General features: G+C 29.1%; 1 protein-coding gene across 4 annotated transcripts in view; it reads left to right on the top strand.

Moving 5' to 3' along the window:
* The window catches only part of LOC145849146 (uncharacterized), a 52,614-nt gene extending 33,864 nt beyond the window's left edge, over nucleotides 1-18,750 (top strand). For 2 of the 4 annotated variants that reach the window (XM_082954246.1, XM_082954244.1), the window contains 23 exons: nucleotides 1,984-2,259; nucleotides 2,458-2,592; nucleotides 2,748-2,882; nucleotides 4,066-4,200; nucleotides 4,407-4,544; nucleotides 4,849-4,998; nucleotides 5,265-5,402; nucleotides 6,311-6,457; nucleotides 6,679-6,819; nucleotides 6,971-7,105; nucleotides 7,458-7,595; nucleotides 7,749-7,886; nucleotides 8,108-8,245; nucleotides 10,832-10,969; nucleotides 11,352-11,489; nucleotides 11,867-12,001; nucleotides 12,302-12,439; nucleotides 12,938-13,075; nucleotides 13,660-13,728; nucleotides 14,016-14,104; nucleotides 14,375-14,597; nucleotides 17,638-17,768; nucleotides 18,189-18,750. In XM_082954246.1, coding sequence (XP_082810372.1) covers nucleotides 1,984-2,259; nucleotides 2,458-2,592; nucleotides 2,748-2,882; nucleotides 4,066-4,200; nucleotides 4,407-4,544; nucleotides 4,849-4,998; nucleotides 5,265-5,402; nucleotides 6,311-6,457; nucleotides 6,679-6,819; nucleotides 6,971-7,105; nucleotides 7,458-7,595; nucleotides 7,749-7,886; nucleotides 8,108-8,245; nucleotides 10,832-10,969; nucleotides 11,352-11,489; nucleotides 11,867-12,001; nucleotides 12,302-12,439; nucleotides 12,938-13,075; nucleotides 13,660-13,728; nucleotides 14,016-14,104; nucleotides 14,375-14,597; nucleotides 17,638-17,768; nucleotides 18,189-18,341 — 3,296 coding nt within the window. In that variant the 3' untranslated portion in view covers nucleotides 18,342-18,750. The remainder of the gene's footprint in view (nucleotides 1-1,983; nucleotides 2,260-2,457; nucleotides 2,593-2,747; nucleotides 2,883-4,065; nucleotides 4,201-4,406; nucleotides 4,545-4,848; nucleotides 4,999-5,264; nucleotides 5,403-6,310; nucleotides 6,458-6,678; nucleotides 6,820-6,970; nucleotides 7,106-7,457; nucleotides 7,596-7,748; nucleotides 7,887-8,107; nucleotides 8,246-10,831; nucleotides 10,970-11,351; nucleotides 11,490-11,866; nucleotides 12,002-12,301; nucleotides 12,440-12,937; nucleotides 13,076-13,659; nucleotides 13,729-14,015; nucleotides 14,105-14,374; nucleotides 14,598-17,637; nucleotides 17,769-18,188) is intronic. The other 2 variants (XM_082954245.1, XM_082954247.1) reach the window with 2 other exon arrangements.
* Nucleotides 18,751-19,198: the final 448 nt, after the last annotated feature.

The following is a 19,198-nucleotide window of genomic DNA, read 5'->3' as shown; positions in this document are numbered from 1 at the left end:
ATCGTAATTTGTTTCTACAAAAACAAATTAAATTGTAACTAAAATTGTAAGTAGAGCGAAGTTATACCACGTTTATGATCACATAAAATAAACCGAAATTTTCACAGTCTAAAATTTTACATTAGATATAATTTCAAAGTTAATTGTATTTAAGTTTTGAAGCATCTAATGTTTGTGTTACAAACAATTTCAACCGGATTTATTTGATAATCTCTTAAAACTTGAAGACAAAAAATATTTTTTAAATTCGTAATATGTATATTTATACTTGTCAAAAAATGACACAAAGTTAAATATACAAACATTGTTAAATTTCACAAATTTAAAACTTGTTAGCTTTGCACAGTTATTTAAGAACTTTAAAGTTTTCAAAAAAAATAACTAGATAATTTATTTCAATTAATTTATAAAAATAATTACTTAGGTCTAATATTTTTTATCTTAAAAATATTTTTAAGTTTAATCAACTTTGATCAAACTATTTTAATAACACAATAGTACTATATTTTTCTATTAATTAAGACTAGCTCAATAATAATGCCTTAAACTTTTCTTACCTCCTCAACTAAATCCAAAACACACAAAAAAATTATCCAGAAACTTATTTTGTTGCACTTGAACTTTCACATAATATTAGTAATGTGAACTTTGAACACGAACTAATACTTACCTGAAATCCCCCTCATAATAGGAAGCTTATATATTGTTCAGCAGGTAAGTTGTGTGCGAAACTCGAAGTACTTGAGAATTATAATCTGTTCATAGATTAACACGTGTAAATGATTTTACAAAATTTGTTGTATGTTAGATACGTCGCTGGTTGTGTTTTTAAAACTGTATTTTTTGTTTCAGAAATAAACCAGCCACTTTAAAGCAATATATGTGTAGAATTAGTTATAAGAATTAAGTTTGTGTTGAACGACTAAATGTTTCAGTTTTTATTTAGTACCAGCGAAATTATAGAGTTGCATTGAATATATTTTATATTTGGTTTACTTTAATTTACTTATAAGAAAGTTTTAAAATCTATTATATTATGATAGCCACTATGTTAACTTTATATGTACTTGTTAAACTGTTTTAATTTTTGTATTACAGTTTGGCAAATTGCTTTTAGTTGTATTGTTTTTTTAAAGTATTTTTCTTTTAAGCTACCATAATTATTGAAAACAACTTTACAAAGTTACTCTTCGCTAGTTTTGCTTAACTTAAAGTTGTCCTTTATGTTCAGTTATTGTAGTTCAACTTTTATTACTTTCAATAAAATAGAGGTATACTTTTTTATTAAAAAATACAATTTTTGCTGTTATACAAGCATTTATTACAACTTTTCAAGTTTAAAAACATTTAAGGTTTAGTTTTTTTTTTAACTTTATTGAAGGCAGTTTTATTTTTAGTATGACCTGTTTATTTATAACCGTTACGTTTTGTATTACCAAGCTATATTTAGCTTTTTTTTCGGTATTTTTTTGAATTAGCAAAACTTTAATTTAATAAATATTAAAAATCAAAGCAGATAAAGCATAAATTTTTGTTGTAATTTAGTTAAGAAAGTAACTAATCTCGCATAAATTTAATTTTTATACATTTGTTTTATTAAACTGCACGAATTTTGTTTTATGAATGAAATGATTAAATTTAGTTATATACAAACAAAACTTTTAAAATAAATAAAACTTGGTAATCAATTTATTGTTATTTAGTAATTAAAATACTTCTTATTTTTCTTGCTTAATTTTAATTTAAAAAATGTTCTGAAAAATTAAGTTTTATTTTTATTTAAATTAATTTTTCATAACCGTTATTATTAAAACAAACTATTTTTTTAGTTATTTAGCCATTTTTTTTCAGTTCTTTTATAAAAGCTTAAGACCGTAGTTACAGTTATAGTTAGTATTTAACCAAATAAATAATTAATAAATAAAAATTTAACCAAATAAATAATAAGTAATGTAATTTCAAATAATTAATTAATTTCAACAGTATGCATCGACTGCGTGGTCGCGTGGGAAGCTTGGACGGACTGCGACGGCGGTTTGAGGACCAGACAGCAATTTATAAAGGTTCAACCGGAAGGCGATGGCGCCACACAGTGTCCAGAGTTGCGGTACGACGAGGAAGTTTGCGTGGACTGCCAGCTCGCGTGGGGAGAGTGGTCCGCGTGCGAGGGCGGTGTGAGGACGAGGTTGCAGTACGTCCTCGTCAAACCTGAGGGGGAGGGAGCTGAAGCTTGCGGAAGTCTGCAGGATGAGGAGGAAGGTTTGTGTGACGTCATAATGTTTTTTGATCTCTAAGTTTTGTGTTAATTAATACTTGAAGTACTTAGTTAAGTTTTATTTTTTGTTGTCTGTTTGATGTATGAGAGTTACATGATTTTATACACTTAGCCGATAAAGTAAAATTAAATACAATTTTTATATTAAAATTTTTTGTTAAATTATTAAACTATTTCAACAGCTTGTATCGACTGTGTTGTCGATTGGGGCGCATGGGGAGAATGTTCTGAAGGGTCCAGATCCAGGAGCCAGGTTGTCACTCAGGACGTAGTTGGTGCCGGATCTGCTTGCCCTGAGCTTCAAAGCGAAAACGAAGGTTTGTGACGTCATAATACATTAATTTACTAATCGTGATCTTTTATTTATTTTTTTATCACCAAATCTTCATAAAACTAGCAAAATTTACAAAGAACGTGCAAATAGAGTAAGTTAAAGTTTTCGGATGCTTCTGAGTTTCCAGTTTTTCCACAGCCTGCATCGATTGTGTAGTAGACTGGGGTGTGTGGGAACCCTGCGCAGATGGCAAAAGAGAAAGAAGCCAAATTGTCACACAAGATGTTGTGGGGGCAGGAAAAGTTTGTCCTGAACTTCAAGTTGAAAGCGAAGGTATTCTACTGTTGTTTTACAATTTTTTGAACTGAATTATAGCGAAACTTTTAATAAATTTTTGGTTTTGGAGTTGTTTGCAATTTTAGTTTTTATTTAGTTTTACTCACAGTTTGCATAAGTTTTTTAAACTGGTTTTTTTTTTGACATAAGTTAAAGCTGTAGTTGTAGACTATATGTATATCTGTATCTTTTAATTAAACATTATTTTGTTTTTGTTTTTCGTACATTTAGTTAGCTTAGATTTTCATAAGAACATTTTTTTATATCTTAATGTTTTGTTAGCATAAACAATGGCAAAACTGCTTAGAAAACTTTAAAAACTTTCTAAAAATAAACTTTCTAAAAGTTTCTAAAGATATTGTAGGATTTAAAAAAGTTAACAGTATGTTGCTGCATTACACTAACTTCTATACTTTGTTTGAACTCAATAGATTTCACATTATTACGATAAATCAAAAAATGTATTCATAAACTAAAATACGTTTTCACCTATGCTGTAGTGATACGTAACAGGTAACATTGTCCAACATGAAAATTTCTAGAAAAAATGTAATCTTTATAACACGTTGCTTTTCAAAAACTTGCGAACTACTTGTGACGTAACAATTCAAAACGTGAATGAGTCACGTACAAGATTTAGAGAAAGATTTTATCAAATTAAGCTGCTTAAAGTCTTTAAGCTCCGGGAATTTAATATTATGTCATTTTTATAATTCTCTCGGCTATTTAAATAAGTTCTAGTTTGCAAATATTAGCTTAATTCTTTAAAGTTTCGTTCGGTTATAATACATGTAATTATAATTTCTACTACTTGTTTTTTTAAAATTAATGCATTTTCTAAGTGTTGCAGTAGTATTTAGAACATTTAAAATTTAAAATCTTTATAGTTTTAATAATATTTTAAGGTTCAGAAATACTATTAAAACTTTTTAAGTAAGAATTGGTGTTCTGTTTGTGAAACCAATGATTGAAAAAAACAGTCTTTAAGCTACTTATTAAATTTACAGTTGTTATTTTATTATTTAGGTTACACTAGTCTAACTGGTTTTCTTTAATTAATTCCGTGACATAATATAAATAAGGTTTTTTTAAGTCCTTAACAAGAGTTTACTAAGTTTATTTCTTGTTTCAAGACTCGTTTTTCTACAAGCTTTCTATTTATCAATCATAATTTTCACAGATTGCATCGATTGTGTGGTAGACTGGGGTGTGTGGGAACCATGCGCAGATGGTAAAAGAGACAGAAGCCAAATTGTCACACAAGATGTTGTGGGAGCAGGAAAAGCTTGTCCTGAACTTCAAGTTGAAAGCGAAGGTTTGTGGAGTTTTAAACACGATTTGTTATAACTATTAATAGAGAATATTGGGAAAAATTTATCATTGATTAGGTCTAAATATAAGTTACTAGAATGGTTTTCATAATTTTAATTCCATAAAAAAAAAATATATTTGAAATTCTGTTTCTTATGTTTTATACTACGTATATCAACATATCTTACAACAAAATATAACTTTTTCCAGAATGCATTGATTGTGTGGTTGAATGGGGCGAGTGGTCGACTGATTGTTCAGGAGGATCAAGATCCAGGAGTCAGGTGGTCACCGTTGAACCTGTTGGAGCTGGTATCCAGTGCTTGGAGCTCCAGACTGAATCCGAACGTTTGTTGTTAATTTTTTGTTAATTGTCAGTTTTCAAACGTTACTTACTATATGATTGAGATTATTTTGTTTGTATAAATCTTTGGGTGGATTTGCACATTCTAAAAAACAAACAACTTTCTATGGATTGCTACTGTGTAAGATAGCACCTGAAAAATATAAACTCTTAAAAGTTTTGTTAAACCCTGTGTTTGGTGAATACAGCTAACTTTGTGAAAACTTTTCAGTACAAATTAAAGGATCTTCTTGTATATTTAGTATGACTTCCTTCATTAATTTTCAAATAATAACAAAATATGAACAGCATGCGTTGACTGCGTGTGGGATTGGGCTGAATGGACCGAATGCGTGGACGGATCAAGAGCAAGGTGGAACGAGGTCAAAGTTCAGAGTGTTGGAGCAGGATTGCAGTGTCCTGATGACGATACTCTGAAAAGCTGGATTGAACAAGAAGGTATTAACTATTTTTATATATAAGTGCATTGTTTAGAGATTAAAATAACTAACAGACAACTGCATTGATTACGACACTACACTTTCCAACTTTTTGTAAATCTAAATTTTTAAGTACAAAAGTTGACTGTATAGTTGTATAAATATTTTATTATTAGTAACATATAGTTGCATTATAGTATTTTTTTCAACCTACTGTGTCAACGTTTTTTATAAATTCTCCATCTCGAACAACCAACAACAAGTACATATTTAACATCACAACAGCGTGTGTCGACTGTGAGGTATCGTGGGATGAGTGGAGCACTTGCACGGATGGAGTGACCACGAGGAGCCAGATCATCAGCCGGGAAACCGTCGGAGCTGGAAAGGAGTGCCCCGCTGAGCTGTTGACAGAAGAATCAGGTAAATACTATAGTTGAAATGACTAGAAACCACCACTAAAGTATTAAAAGAAGAAAAATACTACTACACTTAAATTAATACTGCTTCAGCGATAGCATAACTTTCAGTGACTTGTATATGTAGAATTTTTATAAATTCCCAAAATTTAAAACAAACAAATAACAACAGAGTGTACACCTTTAATTATATTCAGTATTACATATTTTACTCAAACAGAGTGCACACCATTAATTATATTCAGTTTTACATATTTTACTCAAACAGAGTGCACACCATGAATTATGTTCAGTATTACATATTTTACTCAAACAGAATGCACACCATGAATTATATTCAGTTTTACATATTTTACTCAAACAGAGTGCACACCATGAATTATATTCAGTTTTACATATTTTACTCAAACAGAGTGCACACCAAGAATTATATTCAGTTTTACATATTTTACTCAAACAGAGTGCACACCTTTAATTATGTTCATATTACATATTTTAATACACTAAAACAGAATGCACACCTTTAATTATATTCAGTATTACATATTTTACTCAAACAGAGTGCACACCATGAATTATGTTCAGTATTACATATTTTACTCAAACAGAGTGCACACCATTAATTATATTTACATATTTTAATCAAACAGAGTGCACACCATGATTTATGTTCACATATTTTACTCAAACAGTGTGCACACCTTTACTTATATTATATTTTATTTTACTCAAACAGTGTGCACACCTTTATTTATATTATATTTTATTTTACTCAAACAGTGTGCACACCTTTATTTATATTATATTTTATTTTACTCAAACAGAGTGCACACCTTTATTTATATTATATTTTATTTTACTCAAACAGTGTGCACACCTTTATTTATATTATATTTTATTTTACTCAAACAGAGTGCACACCATGCTTGATCGAATGGACGGAGTGGAGCGCGTGCATCGACTTCAAAGCGTCCAGGTTCGAGTTTATCAAGGAGGAGGGCAAAGGGCCTGGAGGAGTCGATTGCAGACCCGAAGAGTGGCTGCTATCCGAAGAACAACGTAAGTGATATAAATAAAAATAAAAAAAAATCAAACAATAATTTACTAAATATTCTGTAGGTGGATGCTTAAAACCTTTTAAATATAGTTTTAATAAGAACAACGTCAGTAATATAAATAATTTGTAGAAAAATTTCAAAGTATATATATATAACACTTTCCTGACAAGCGGCAACTTAATTTGAAAAAAATTTAGGATTTTAAAATGTTACTATTTCCAGCTTGTGCCGATTGCGAGCTGGACTTCAACGATTGGGGTCCTTGCGACGGGTCGTCCCGCACAAAAACTTCTTACGTCAAGTTCATGGCCCTCGGGCAAGGCACCTGCCCCGATGAAAAAGACTGGCCCGTTGTCACTGAAGGTACTACATTCATGTATATATATATATAATTGAAATTATTACTTGGTACGATGTCTGTGAAGTTCTTTTTACTTGTGGTTTCAAAACCTGATAAAAAATTACAACGAAAAAAAACATTCAAAAACTTTGTGTAAACATGTTATATAAACAGAGTGTGGAGACTGCAAGACTGAGTTCGGAGATTGGTCCGAATGCAGTGATGGACAGAGGACGAAGCAGGAAGTTGTGGTGGAAGAAGCATTCAACGGTGGAAGGGAATGCCCCACTCTCGAAACTCATTCTGAAGGTAAAATATTCAAAAAAAGCTATCTAAAATTATTCTGAAATAAAACAAAAGTTTTTTATTTATTCTCAAACTCAGCAGCGTAAACATGCTACAAAAGTTAATAAAAACATAAATTTTATTTAGATGTTTTGTTTTCGAAACTCACATGAGATACAAAAACAAAATTGTACAAAAATAAGATAAATCAATTTCTTTTTTCACAATTTCTATAAACACTGTAGAATACAAATCGAATAAAAATAATCCAGAACGCAAATAAATCTGTTTTTTTGACAAACTCAACAGTATGTACAAACTTAACAAAGAAAACAAAACTTGCTGCAAAAGCGAACAAATTTAATTTTATTAACAGTGTGCATTGACTGTCAATTGGACTGGGACAGCTGGTCTCAATGTTCGGACGGTGTCAGGACCAGAAACCAGGTGATTACCCTTCTTGCAATTGGGGCGGGAGTCCAATGTCCAGATGAACTACTTACTGCAGAAGAAGGTCTAATAGTTTAACATGTTCATAAGATTAATAACTAGAGTCATAACAATATTTAGTAAAGTTCACTGATACTTTTTTAAATACTCTTGTTACTTTGGTTTCTTAAAACTGGCTATCAATAAAATATGTACTCAAATATTTTTTTCTTTCCAGTATGCGTCCACTGCGAGGTAGAATGGGATGACTGGGGAGAGTGTTTCGGAGGAAAAGTGTCCAGAAGCCAGTACGTGAAGACAAGTCCACAAGGAAACGGAGCAGATCAGTGTCCTAAACTCGCTGTTGATACTGAAGGTATATAATATATAAAATGCACGGGTTAAAAGTTTTGTTACTTTCCAATATAAGTTATAGAAAGCCTGATAATGTCTTAAATTAAATAATATTAAATATTAGCTTAATTACACCAAATTTCTTCAAGCTTGTTTTCTTTTCTTTTCTTTATTGTTAAGGTATGTGCAGTGAAATAATATACTCTAACAGACTATATATTGAAACACCATAATTTCAAACAGATTGTCAGAACTGTGTAGTTGACTGGTCAGACGAATGGTCCGAATGTGCGCACGGCTTCAGGACACTGGATGAAGTGGTCGTCCAGCCACAAGTTGGAAGAGGTCTGGCCTGTCCAGCACTTGATGTCAAGCAGGAAGGTTTGTTAAAAGTTTTGTATTCCGTGTACTTAATGTGTAAGTAGCAAGATTTTTTATGACGTAATACAAGAATTACACAACTATCATGTCCTTGATGTCAAACAGGAAGGTTTGTGTTTATTGCAGTACAATTTGTTTGTTACATTACCCTATATGTTGTGTACTTAATGTGTGGTAGGAAGGTTGTTTATGACGTAATAAAACAGTCGTACTTCCATCATAACATATATACTTAATGTGTAGAGATGAATGTTGTTAGGAGCTTAATAAAGAAAGCATAATGTTAGTAGCAGAATTGTATTTCTTGCTGTAAAATAATATTATAGTTTTCAAACAAATTTTCACTCATTATAAAAAACAATTATTAAAGTTTAATCTTTCTAGAACGCCGCTATTAAAACTAGTGTTTTAAAATCAGAAAAGATATTTTATGTTGATGTAATGTTTTAGAGCTTAACTTAGTATTATCTGTACTTAATTGTTTTTTGATTCCCGCAAACGACCTCTTTGTAAAACAATTATGCACAATAATCCCCACTGAGCTGTAAAAAGCGTGAAGATATTTTCCTGCTAAAAACTCGAATTTCTACTTACACCACCTCACTTATTGATTTAAAAAATAATTAGCTTCTGTTTGTTTTCTCATTAAATAACAATGAAGCTTTGCTTTATAAATTTTGATCACTTCTAAGCTATTTTGTTAAACCACTAAGAGGTATAAGAATTTAAAAATATTTTAGAAAAAATTCATATAGGTGTTACAGTCATTATTGTAAACACATTACGAACCACTAAAACAACCAAATATTTTTATTAATTAACAAATTTGTAATTTATCAACCACAATGGGTTAACCAAATTAATTAGTTATAAGCATAAAGGTACTGCTTAAAAACCTTTTAAAATAAGAAATTAATCCAAAAAGAAGGGAAAACTTCGTACTCTTCAAATAAAAACTTATTTCCCCTTTCAAAATGCCATTACATATAGCAAAAATAACACAAAACAGTTCAACCCAACAACTTTAAATTATTTCTTTTTGTTTATTAATTAACATTTCGAATGTAACACAGTATTAACGCGGTCGACCAATTAAAACTGATTAGTGGTAACCAGGGGTTTGGCACACAACAAAAACTTTTTTAATAATCAAGTTGGCAAGAAACGAACACAAAACAAAAGTTTTTAATGAAAGCCACTTTGATGGTGCGCCAACGCAGCTGCTTTGCACTGTGACGTCACAAGTTCAAATGCAAGTTGCAGAAAGTTGTATGTTGCAAAATTTCCGAAGGGTGCAGCCGTAAAAATTGATAATTTGCTACAAATTTGTTTAATTTTCCACTAACAAGTACTTCTTCTACTTTTTAAAATACATTTTCTTAAATGTTTTTCGTTTAGATTGATAATTTGCTACAAATTTGTTAAATTTTCTACTAAAAAAAACCTTTTCTTAAATATTATTGTTCTCTTTATGTTTTAAACTGATAATTTTTTTAAAGTAATTACTTTTGTGTAGAATTTCTTTTTAACTTTCTACCATACAACATATATTTTAGTTTTGTTAAAGCTTTTTGTGTAAGATAACTTCATACTGTTATTTAAATTAAATAAGTTTACTATTTAAAAACTGTTTTGATTAGTAATGTCTCACACCAAAGTAAACGTTTTAATTTTCTTCTTTTTATTACTTTAATTATGTGCATATTACTGTTTAACTTTTTAAGGTAAATCTTTTTTAGGAAATTTATTTGTTAAATGTTAAGTTCAAACATCTATGTTTTATAAATGATTTTTGGGTAATGAACATTTCATATGTAGTATAAAAGTTTATGTAGTATAAAAAAATACTAACATTATGACTATGATATAATAAATTTTAAATTTAATATAAATAAAACTAGTTTTGTTTGTATAAACAACATTAAAGCTTTTTTATATTACAACAAGTTGTTTGTCAATTAATAAATTATTTTAAATACCTCATAAAATCTATTATAAATTTTTGTTCACTGCACTTTTTATACTAATGTTTTATTTATCTTATCAAACTAAAATTTGCTAATGATTTACATGCAGAACTTTTGGTAGTTTTGATGTGAGAGCAACAATTTTTAAGTTTTGATCTGTTTCGTTTCTTTTATGTAATTTCTCATACATAAAAGCTCAAACTTTTTGGTTTATTATTTCACAGTGCATGCAAGAAATTTTTAAAGCTGGACTACATCAGTAAGCTGCCTTAAAACATAGTCTTCGCTTATTTTTCACAATTCTGATGAGATTGAAATTATTATTTAAAAAATTAAAACTTCGTTCTGCGTAGTAAACTTGTTAAACCAAGCAACTTAAAGTAGCATTAGAATTATAACATTATCTATACAGCTGTACTATTAGAATTTTTTTACAGTATAGCGTAATGTTAGATTATTATAGGAGAAGATAGACAATTTAACAAATATATTCGGGTTGTTTAAGATGACATTACCAAATAACGACAAGCACAGATAACTATTTCAAGTCTAAATAGTATAAAAAATTTGATAACAAGATAGTATCAAATATCTAAGTTTGAATTTTTCTATCCGCTAGAGTGCGTACACTGCGTGATCGCGTGGGGAGATTGGGGTGAGTGCGCAAACGGGGTGAGGAGGAGGTTCCAGTACGTTGATGTGGAACCCGTGGGTCCCGGAGGTAAACTCTGCCCTCCCAAGGAGAGCGAGACAGAAGGTGAGATATTTTGTAATAAAATATTGAGTAAACTTGGTGTTAGTAATTTATTAGTAATTGAGCACACGTCTTTTTGCACACGTCCATTCAAAAAACAAGTAAATTGTTCACCATAATTTTTGATGGTAAGAAAATAAAAGTTCTGCAGTTAGTATAGGGAAATATTAAATGTTTTCATTCTAAATTTTTGTATCACATTTTTTAAGCCGTGAAGAAGAATTTTAAGTCAGAATATTAAAAAATTTTTAAAAGTTAATTAAAGCAAAATGTTTCGGATTTTGTCAATTATAGAGTAGAGTACAAACTTCACATGTACACAGACTAGTATGTTTAACTTCTCTTACCTGTCAGTAAGTTAACAAAATTAATACAATTCAAACAGCGTGTAGGGACTGCGAATTGGATTGGGGTCCTTGGAGCTTGGATTGTTCTGGAGGAGAAAGACACAGATCCCAGTACGTTGCAATTGAACCACTAGGTGTAGGCAAAGCGTGCCCACCCCTTCAAACTGAAGCTGAAAGTTAGTTAAAAATATATATAAGTGAAATTTAAGACAATATATTAACTTTAATTGTTGTATTTAATATCTTATAAAGCTGTTAACTACATATAGTTTACTTTAGTTTTTCAGTGAGTCTTTACACAAACGTTAATATCAAAAAGTAATTTTCAAAATTATTACCTTACCTAAATTATTACCCAAAAAATCATACCTACGCTTATTACACTGTGGATTGAAAATATCTTAAACTTGATTTGAACCATACAGTAAGAAGAAGCCTTCCAAAATTTTTTTGTTTAAATTCTATCAATTTACACAGTGTCGACTGTTAAAAAATAAAAACTTAATAAACAACTTACCTACAAATATTGTTAAACTAATTATTTATTCTGCAGCATGCATCGATTGCGTTGTTGATTGGGAGCCATGGTCGGCATGCGGTGGTGGCATTAGAGAAAGAAGCCAAATTGTCATCAAAGATCAAGTTGGCGCGGGAATTGAATGCCCAGAACTTCAGTACCAAGTTGAAGGTAATTTGAATATATTTCTATGATATAAATCATATAAAACTTCAGTACTAAGTAAATGCTTAGAGAGTTGCTTTATAAATAAGTTTGTTGTTTTCTGTTTAAATACATCTTGTAGATTTTACGTTTGAGTTAGAAATTTTCAAAGTTTTCTTAATGTATTCAAATTTTCAAAACAAATTTGTTCTGTTGTACAATGGTTCTGTAAGCTACCCAGTAAAATACTAATTTTGTTCACATTTAATATTCTGTATTGTTTAATTACGACATAATTTTACTAAAATATTAATATTAACCAACCAGATTGTGTGAACTGCGTTGTCCAATGGGAGGAAGAATATTCATCATGTGTCAACGGAAAAATGTCAAAGAGCCAAATTGTGGTGGTCACCCCCAAAGGTGTTGGAAAAGCATGCCCTGCGCTCAAAACCGACACTCAATGTTTGTGTAACTTTATATATTTATAAATACTACCTTTTTAAAAAAACTCGTGGAAAACTAAGGAGTAAAACTACCAAAAAAAAAGTAACACACCATGTTTCCATTGAGGTTATATTAAAAACAAAAAGTATATTCTTAATAGATATGTAAGTCTAACTCCAAGACTCAAGTCTGACACCTAGAGTTTGTTTTATTTTGCTTAAAGCTTGTAGCTAACAAAGTATAATAGCAAGTTAGGTAAAGTTTCTTCTGTTGCTAGTTTTGCAAAATTTACAAACTCTTAAATAATTATAAGAGTACTTCTTTTACTAAACTGTTAGCATTGATAAAAAAACCGTTTTCCATTTATACTTGTATTTAGTTCAACAAAATTATAAAGCATACATATAAAAGCTTAACAACTGTAAATATCATTAATAAACGTTTTTTTTTTCAATAAGTGTAAGTTTGTTTTTCAAATGTTAACTGAACTATATGTTATCCTCTTTATTCTTACAGCGTGTGCTGACTGTGTAACGGAGCTATCACCATGGAGTGAATGCGTCGATGGACTGAAGACACAGATTGAAATTGTCGTATCAGCAGCTGTAGGTACTGGAAAAGCTTGTCCACAAGTATTAGCTTCTAATGAAGAAGGTTACTTACTTGTTTTATATTATTTATAATGTTTTATATTATTTATATTATTATTGGAAAAGCTTGCCCAGAAGTACTTGCTTCTAATGAAGAAGGTTACTTATTTGTTTTATATAATTTATAATGTATTATATTATTTATATTATTATTGGTAAAGTTTTTCCAGAAGTAATAGCTTCTAACGAAATATGTATAAGATTGTATTGGTGTTAAACTAAAATTGCTTACCAGATGATTAAATAGAAAAATATTTTTTTGTAGTGATTTTAATGTAACTTACAAACTTGCAATAAGTTCAGAAACCTTTACTAAACTTATCACAAAAGTTATAATATACTTAAATATATTTATTCTTTCAAAAATTAATTTTACAAACTAAATTTCGGTCAAAGTCTTTGACCGAAACTTAGTTTGTACAATAAATTTTTGATTATTGACCAAAACTTAGTTTGTAAAATAAATTTTTGAAAGAATAAATATATTACTTCTCCTCCAGCAGTTGAGATCTCTCTATTTGTTTTCTTAAAACCAAAACACATAATATACTTAAATATGTTAGTTTGATATAAATTTTCATTTTACAGAATGCGAAGTAGATGAGCTACCTTCAGACAATTTTATATGCAGATTCAAAGCCAATTTCGTCAACAGAGGTTTTTATTAAAAAATTAAACTAAAAATATAAATTGTTATTACAGTTTGTCCTGAACACTTGCTTATGATGGCTTTTTAATTTAAAAGATAACAAAGCAATGTTACACTTAGTTTTTAACAATTTCTACCATTTGGATTATTAAAACTTGAAACTAAAATTTTAAAACTTTCTTTTGTTTATCTTCGTAGAACATTTATAAGTAGTTTATACAACTTCAAAAGATTCTAAGATCGAATAAATAAAGCTTTTGTTTGCACAACTGACGGTATTGTTTATTTGTTTTAGGATCAAGAAAGCGAGATATTCTTGTTGTTGGTGATGAGTCCGGATCTATTGGTTGGGTCAATTATGATAAAATCAAGGGTCTTTTCAAGGTAAGTTAGACGCTAAAAGTTGTAAACAGTTTTATAGATTTAAATTCAAAAAGTCTCTAGAAAAAATTAAAGTTTTTCATTGTAGCTGCTAGCTGTTGTCTACAATAAATATCAACTTAAAACTCTGTTAGCAGCAATTATGTAGTTTTGATGAAAAAGGTAAAAATAAAAAAGCGTTATTGTTATAATTGTAATTTAATTAAAATTTTAATAGCATCCCCAATAAATAAAATTTACAATTGTTTCTTGAAATATAAATTTTCTCAACAGGCGGTAGCGTCGTCAGTGCCCCACGGGGTCGGTCCACAGGGGGCGCAATTCGCCATGATGTCATTCGCCAGGTTCACGCGCCAGCAGTTCGGATTCGACTCGTACCAGGACCTGCCGTCCCTGCTGAAAGCCATGGACAGGTCGCGGTTCCACGGCGGGTACAGGTCCAAGATCGGATCCGCTCTGAGGGACGCGTCCCAGTGGACTTTCCAACAATCCGAAGGTTTGATTGGTTGTTATTTAGGGTTTTTAACTTAAAATTAAGAACTTTAGAGTTAATTTTTGTTACCAGGTTAATTATATAAATAAATAGAAATTTAAAATGTTACTCCAAGAAGGTAAACAATTTCCACCAATCTTAAGATTTAGTTTACTTTTACAAATGCTTAATCTACTTTTAAATCCTCTATAAAAAAGTGGTTTATATACTGAACAGAACCTTAAGCTTTTCTTTGAAAATTATCTTTGTTTATTAATCTTAACTATAGAGTGTTTATTTCAAACATTAGTTTGTTCTTTTCCAACAACTTTTTTTCTTCTATAACTTACAAAACTAAAGAAAATAATGCATATTTAGTTAGTATTTCTGACGATAAATTTTTGCTATTTATAACTGACTATGCCTTTTCCATATTTTAAGTAATTTCAGTGTATAACCATATAACACCTAAAATATCTTAAAATAAAATAGTTAAATTGACACGTATAAACAATAACTTATTATAATTAGACAAGTTTTGTCAAAACTTAATCTATTGTTTAATAGTATTATAAATAGTTTTGTGTTATTGTGTCACACTAATAAAAATTAGAACAGTATATATACAACAGTACACTCAAAATAATCTGGTAAATATTAAAAATTTTGTTTCTAAGGTGTGTTAAAAATTAGGAAGAAAACTTCAATAACTTTTAGGTGTTTTAAAATATTTCTTTTATAGGCAAACAGAATTATGAATACAAACTAAGCTCAAAACATAAACACAATATTGACAGCTGTTTGTAATAAGTATTAATAACTAAACCAAACTATTTAAATTTTAATCTGTTTTTGTAAAACATTTACCTGCAAAGTCTTTGTTTTATTCCTAATCTTTGTTTTTAAGGTTCTACCACTATTTACAAAACAACCAAAAAAGTTAATTACGCCAGAAAAATAAAACCATTGTGTCGGCATTAGTAAACAAATAAGGTTTTTAATTTTTTGTTTTATGGTAAATTATAAATGTCAGAAACTAATTTTTATCAAATTCCTTATAATACTGCTTCACATTATAAAGTTGTGTTTTCAAAACAACCAAACTTTAAATACTTTTAATAAAATCACCTCAATAAAAACATTGTTATGACAGCTGTACACAACAGCTAGTATTAATTAAAAACAAATTTTATCAAAAATTTTCACTGTCTTTTGAGTTTATTTGTTGCAGAACGAATTTTCCCTGAAAAATATCTCAAAAAAACTGTTTACTAACCACAAATAAAAATTAACTTTACCAAGAGCAGTTTATATTTTACTTGTTCTAAATTTCTTCATATACGTAAAATTTTGTTTGTCTTATAAACAAGGCACTTTATATTTTTATTTAAATATTTTATTTGTGTTCAAAATCTTGAAATGTTTACAAAACTTTTTCCGATATTCAGTAATGACATAACTCAGTGAATATTTTCATAGACCGGAAAAAAATCAATTAAAAATATTTTTCGTTTTTTTTTTCGACAACAATTTTTTAATGCCACGACTAATTGTAGCAGCCTTGCATATAAAAACAATCTTTTCAAGCTTTAACTTCAACTTTTACAAACTTATAATTCATATATGTATTAAAATATACTTAAAAATAATAAACATGAAGGAAATGTTTATGAAGTATAATTATTAAGCAACTTTTATACTATACTCACTTATATTTGTATATGAGTAAATAAATTTAAAAGCGAAAGTTATTTTAATGTTTGAAACTTTAAAAGTTTTCAAACAAATAAAACATGAAATTTTAACATACTTTAAGCTCATCAGATAATTAAGTCAAAATATTTTGATGAAATTTTAATTGAAGTTTGTTAATCAATTAGTCATCAAGCTATTAAAAGTTCGTGTTTAAATTTTTACTTAATTAAATGAAAGAGTTTTGGTCAGATTTTCCCACCATTAGCATTAAAACCTGACGGGATTGAAATATTTTTAAATCATCTGTTATGATATCAACCTTTGATATAAAAATTAAATGTTAATAAGATCGTAATTAATTAAGATATTTAAAAAAAACTGAATTTTGTAAAAATTAGATTTTTTTCAAGTGTTATTGGATTTTAAACCTACTTAAGGACTGTAAAATTTATTTAATTAAAACTAATTCAGCTAAAGTTTAAAACTTTTCAACTTTTGCTTGACGTAGCTAAACAGTTAAATTTTTATCAGCCTAACTTAGGAAAGTTAGTTTAAAGCAGCATCAATAATCTATTTGAACATTAATTTAATTATTAATATTATCTGTAAACCGCTTTAATAAATTATGTAATTACTATCAGCTAGCTTAAGAAGTTGAGATTTTGTCTAACAGGATTAAAAAAAAAACATCAGATTTACGCAGAAAACCAAAAAGATAAAACTGAATAAATTTTAAATTTAATTAAAAAACGTTTAAAGTTGACCTTTATAAAAGTTCAAATCAGGGATTTAATTAAATAATCCGATTTTTTTATGAACCATTCTAGTTACAAGTTTTAATAACAATAGATGTTTTTAGTGATATTATTAACTAAACAACACGATTTAAACTAATGTGAACTGCTAGTCCACTTGTTTACAAAGCTTCCCATTCTTGCACTACCTACAAGCTTTACACTTTCACAAAGTGTTTAGTTGAAATATCAAAACAGAGAAGGCATACTTAAATAACACTTAAACATACAAACTACTGTGAACTTACTAAATAAAAGTATTGATTTTTTTTTTTAATCATTGCATAAACTTGGCAATAATTATTAAGTTAGTTTGTCTAGCTTTATTTGAGATAAGTGAATTCATTGATTATAACATTAAAAACTGAGGTTACTTTTTAGCTATTAACAATTTGTATTGAGTTTTTTTTTTATGGTTATTAATTGGTTATTGATAACATGTATTAATCAACACAAAAGTCCTGGACAAGACATTAAAAGGTGTCCGTGGTGTGCGACTCGATAACTGAAAGGTTTTTTCGTGCACCAGGTCCTAATATTTTGAGCGTCGTTCAACAAACAACTATTTAAATCAGGTATGAGAAGTTTCCCAGGCAGGGATGACAACATCGATCACGACATCATCCTGGCCACAGATGGATGCAGGACAGATAAGGGATACTACCTCCAACAAGGACTCAAGAGAATCAGAAGGAGGGGCATCAAGGTTCGAATTTGTATTTCAAAAACATTAAAGTAGTAAAATATTGAAAAGAAAAACTATAGAAACACTGTGCGAAAAATTTGTTCGTTTAACTGCTTTACTAACGCGATTACAAAAATTAAAAGTAAATTATACTAGATTTGTTTAAGCTTTTTGTCTAGCTCGTTTAAGCACTTTACTGTATAAAGTTGAACTTCAGTAAAATTTATTTAGTAAATATTATCATAACATAAAATTAATAGAACACAGAAAAAGTTGTTAAGTGTAATTTCTCTAGATAAGTTTTAAGAACCCCTTGAAAAAATTTTTCCTCAACAGTTATTTTTCAATTTGAAAACTTTAAATCTAAAGAAAAATCGTGTAAATAAAGCTAACCAAATGATTTTTTTTCTTCTATTTAACAAATATTTAAACACTCAACAGTTGTACGTGGTCGGGCTGCCCTCGTTCGACCCGCGGTGCCAGGACTCGCTGAGAGACATGGTCGAGGACCCCAGGGACGTTTTTGAGATCGAGTCGTGGGCGCAGCTGGAAGAACTCTCCGCGGCCCTGCCCGAAGCCAACTGCGGAAAGTGACGTCATAATGCACAAAAATTAAATGGATGACGTCATAAGGAAAATATAGCAAATGGACAGCTTTCATATTTCGCGCCTCTCTCTTTATTTGCCTCTTAATATTACGAATCTTTTGTTTTTTCTTACTTTTGCAAGTTTTTGTCATTTATTCTTTTTTTTTGTCTCAAAAATGCGACCAAAACGCCAAAATGGACTTTTTGTTTTTTTAACCACGCACACGAACATACAAGGGGCCAAAATGCAAACATAAAAAGCCTTTTACGAGCATTAAGGCCTTAATTTAAAAAAAAAAAGTTTTTTTATTTTTATTTTCAAAACCCCCGCCTCAGTAATAGGTAATTTTTGCTTCGTTATTTATATTTCGCCTTTGAAGTTTCTAATATTTAAAATAAAAAACAACCTGGGAATATTCGTAAAAAGCTTTATTATTTTTAACTTTTTACTTTCTGTTGCCTACCGCTGTTAATGAGTTTTGTATGATCATGATATTTTAATTTTAATAAAAAATTAAAACTTTAGACTGCATATTTTTATTTAATCAAGTAGTAATATATAGACTTGTAAAAAACTAGCAATTTTTTAAGTGAAAAAAATAATACACTTTTGGCTGACTTTCAACTTTATTGTTAATCAAATAAGTAATGTTGTAAATAAATTAAAAAAGCATATCGCCAAACAAACATTTAATGAGTTTTATATGATCATGATATTTTAATTTCAATAAAAATATCTAACTTAAAATCGCATTTATTTATCTAATCTAAGCTGCAACAATATTGTTTTGTAAAATAAAAATTATCATAAAGTCAGTTGATACATTTTAGGCTGACTTTTAATTTTATTATAAATCAAATGGT

Source organism: Thalia democratica, chromosome 1 (genome assembly GCF_965202585.1).
Source record: "Thalia democratica chromosome 1, ktThaDemo2.hap1.1, whole genome shotgun sequence".
Taxonomy (NCBI): domain Eukaryota; kingdom Metazoa; phylum Chordata; class Thaliacea; order Salpida; family Salpidae; genus Thalia; species Thalia democratica.
This window is presented reverse-complemented; position numbering and strand designations above follow the sequence as displayed.